The 3704-nt window shown below is 41.8% G+C and overlaps 1 protein-coding gene across 1 annotated transcript; it reads right to left on the bottom strand.

Moving 5' to 3' along the window:
• Positions 1–2710: 2710 nt before the first annotated feature.
• On the bottom strand, positions 2711–3403 carry LOC149424633 (uncharacterized). The gene has a single exon (XM_089631081.1). The coding sequence runs from the start codon at positions 3401–3403 to the stop codon at positions 2711–2713; it is 693 nt and encodes a 230-aa protein (XP_089487207.1).
• Between the last annotated feature and the right edge of the window lie 301 nt (positions 3404–3704).

The following is a 3704-nucleotide window of genomic DNA, read 5'->3' as shown; positions in this document are numbered from 1 at the left end:
AATATTGATAAAAAGCTTATTTCTGAGACAGTAATCCGTCAGTCGATCAAGATCTGCTTGTAAACGCGCAGAACAGTCCGGGGAGCTTATAGGAAGGTATATCTTCATATCGTCAGCAAATAGTCAAATTTGAGCGTTGTGAAAACATGTCGTAATATCATTAATATAGATAGAGAAAAGCAAAGGACCCAAAATGGACCCCTGAGGCACACCGGAAGTAATGATTTTCCAGACCGAGGAAAATCCACCCACTGTCACAGCCTGGGATCTGTTTGTTACGTATGAGGATAACCAACGAAGGAGATCTCCATGAATACCATGATTAGCAAGTTTTCTAAGCAGAATGTTGTGGTTGATCTTGTCAAAAGCCTTGCTATAGTCGGTATAGATTGTATCAACTTGCACACGTTTATCCATGGAGGCAGACAAGAAGTTTGTAAAAGTTATAAGATTAGTAGCAACAGAGCGACCTGCAAAGAATCCATGCTGAAATTCGTTGATCGAATTCTTTACCACAGGGAATAACTGGTCATAGACTATGTTTTCGAACACCTTTGAAAAAATGCAAAGCTTGGAAATGGGTCTATAATTATCTGCTTCACACTTAGTTCCCGATTTATGAATTGGTGTGATGTAGGCTCTTTTCCATATATCTGGAAATGTACCAGTCTTGATCGATATATTAAACAGTATTGATAGCGGGAGTGACAAATGATTTGCGCACTCGGTAATGAACAGTGGTGGGATACCATCCGGCCCAGCTCCCTTGCTAGAATCGAGCCGTTTTAAATATTTGGACACGAGGTCAGCATCGATAAAAACTGATCCCATCGCACAAACCTGCTTAACTACAGAGTCATCGCAGGAAATCCCCAGAGGGTCAGCCGGTTCGTAGACAGAATGAAAGTAATCAGCAAATAAATCACAGACTGCCTGTCCACCCTCGGCTGTTACATCCTTAAGATTTAATACGCTAGGAATAGATGCTGATAGTTTTTTTGATTTAACATATGACCAGAATGCCTTGGGATCTTTGGCGATATTCTCTTCAGCATTATTAATAAAGTCTTCGTGACACTTTTTTGCCATTTTTTTCTGTCTGGTGCGTAGCCTTGAAAAAGTAATGTAATCGGAAGGGTTCTTGTAGGTTGTATATAGTCTGTGAAATTTCTGCTTTTCACGAATAAGTTTTATTAATGATGAGCTATACCACGGGGGGTAGGAATATTTACCAGTACGCCTCAATGGAACCTTATCAGCGATCAAATTATTAATAATATTGTAAAAATGCGATACTGCAGGATTGACGGAATCGGTAAGGTTAAGTGCGTTCCAATCTTCTTGTGCCAGGCTATCTCTTATGCCATCATAATTAGCCTTGTGGAATGAGGGCCGTTTAATTGAGTTTTCCTTTATGACCGGGGGTTCAACGAACTCAGCAGTGATAATGATGGATTTATGATGAGCATCCTCAGGAACCAACGGATCGTTCGCGGGAGCTACGCGTACCAAAAAATTACAGAGAACGAGATCAAGAATTCTTCCTAATGTATTTTGAATACCATTATATTGGTGGAGGTTACAGTAATTAATATTGTCGATAAATGTTGAGCTTATTGTAGAAGTGTAGTTGCTAGGAATCAGGTTAACCTCACCCACAGGAAGAGTCCAGGTAATATCGGGTAGGTTAAAGTCTCCCATGATAAGAAACTTGCCGTCTGGTTGATTCAAAAGCTTAATACCTAGATCATTCGAGAAGGCGGTGATTCGAGCATTGAAGTTGAAACTTTTTGACAGGTATGTACAACAGAGATGAACGTTAGTGAATCCAGTTGCACGTGGGATGCGAAGAGTAACCCATATGTCCTCATCCGTAGAACACCATGAGTAATTACAAATTGCATTGAGTTCCTTTTTGACAGCCAGGAGCACACCACCACCCATGGTTACACCTTCGATACTTCTGTCGCGTCGGAATACGTTGTATCTTGAGTCAAAAAGCTCACCATCTGAAATAGTATCTGTAAGCCAAGTCTCTGTTATGCCGATAACGTCATAATCACCGCTCGTAACACTACGAAGAAATGTGTCAGTTTTAGTCCTCAGACCGCGTACGTTCTGATGAAAAATACTTAAAGGCAGTGACTCTTTTTCAGTTGAGTGTCAATAACAGAGAATGCGTGAATAGAATGTGAGGTACAATATAGTATTATCTGCCGAAAATAAAATTATAGTAATATCTCTAAGTAATTGTTCGTTACGAAAAGGAGTGGATCCTATAGAAGCATAATACATTGTGAGTAACATGTGCACTTGGAAATGAACGCTTAATGAGCCATTCGCACATCAGTATTACAGAATTCCGAGTTAAATTATCGAGTGACATTTGAAATATGAAGTACATAATAATATGATGTGTACAGAAAGTGAGAACATCTTGCAGTTGACAGGAGTTGTGAACATGATGATATAATAAGGTAATGTTGTGAGAGTATAATAAATATAATAGTAATGCAGTTGCAACATGAGAGGGAGGGTAGCGGGCGTGTGGAGGGAGAGGAAGGGTAGCGGGCGTGTGGAGGGGGAGGGAGGATAGCGGGTGTGTGGAGGGAGAGGGAGGGTAGCGGGCGTGTGGAGGGGGAGGGAGGATAGCGGGCGTGTGGAGGGAGAGGGAAGAGTAAACAATAGTAATAGAATGAGCAGTATTTTCTTATGAAATTTTCTGGAGGTCGTCTTCCCTCCTGACTAAAAAAGCTGGTGAATTATCGTTTTTTCTCACTAAGATCTTACAGTCCTTTACCCATACAAATCTGTAGCCTGCTTCCCGTGCCTTGCTTTTAACTTTGGAGAGCAGAATCTTATTGTTGATTGTTAAGTGGTTGTTAACATAAATTATTGCTTCTGGTCCGGAATATTTCAGGTCGGTACTGGTGATCTTCCTGGCCTTCTTAGATAGTGCAAGAAATTCCTCCTTTCTCCGTTTGCTTGCAAAACGGATGATTATCGGCTTAACCTGGGCGGACTTGGTAGCCACTCGCGTCACTGTGTCCACATCTTCTGGTTGTAGTTCAAAGCCAATCTGTTCGCCTATTTTCTTGGCTATGCAGAGTAAGTTTTCTCCCTTCGTCATTGGCACGTTCTTGATTTCTAGGTTTTTCACACGGGAGAGCTGATCGCGCTCGTCCAGTTCGTATCTGAAGATTTCCATGTTCTTCTTGATGGATGCAACCTCCGAAACTAACTTTTCGACAGTCTCCAGTCTCTTCTCAACCGCCTCCACCCTTTTTTCCGTATCGGACATAGCTGCTAGAGCAAACTCGAGGCTCTTCTTTATGTCAGATATCTCTCCCCACATGGGCTTGATGCGAGTGAGCTCGACATCGATTTTGTTGAGCTTCTCCATTATTTCGGCTAGAGAACTAGCCGGTACCGTTTGTGAGGACGCTGCTGGAGTTACAATTGGAGACCCACTGCGGGCTGCATTACGCGTACACGGCTTCATAATGTTGTTATAGTCGGTTCACTTATGTTGACTGGTCCAAATTGTGTTTATTTTATACACAGATAAACACTGGATATTACAGCAACTGTCACTTGATCGAAAATAGTGTTGATAAGTAGATAAGTTACTCCTGTCAGACTAGCGCCTGTTTGCCGCAATCCGTAGGGCACAGTTCAAAATCAGACACTTTCGGCCAATAGCG

The sequence above is a fragment of the Hesperophylax consimilis genome, chromosome 4 (assembly GCF_061612785.1).
Source record: "Hesperophylax consimilis isolate HC1 chromosome 4, BYU_Hcon_1.0, whole genome shotgun sequence".
NCBI classification, from domain to species: Eukaryota; Metazoa; Arthropoda; class Insecta; order Trichoptera; family Limnephilidae; genus Hesperophylax; species Hesperophylax consimilis.
The sequence above is the reverse complement of the archived record's forward strand: the minus strand, read 5'-3'. Positions and strand labels throughout refer to the sequence as shown.

What these genes read in the sequence shown, in the direction of transcription:
- LOC149424633 (XM_089631081.1), bottom strand. Translation starts at nt 3,403, where the DNA reads ATGGAGAAGCTCAACAAAATCGATGTCGAGCTCACTCGCATCAAGCCC.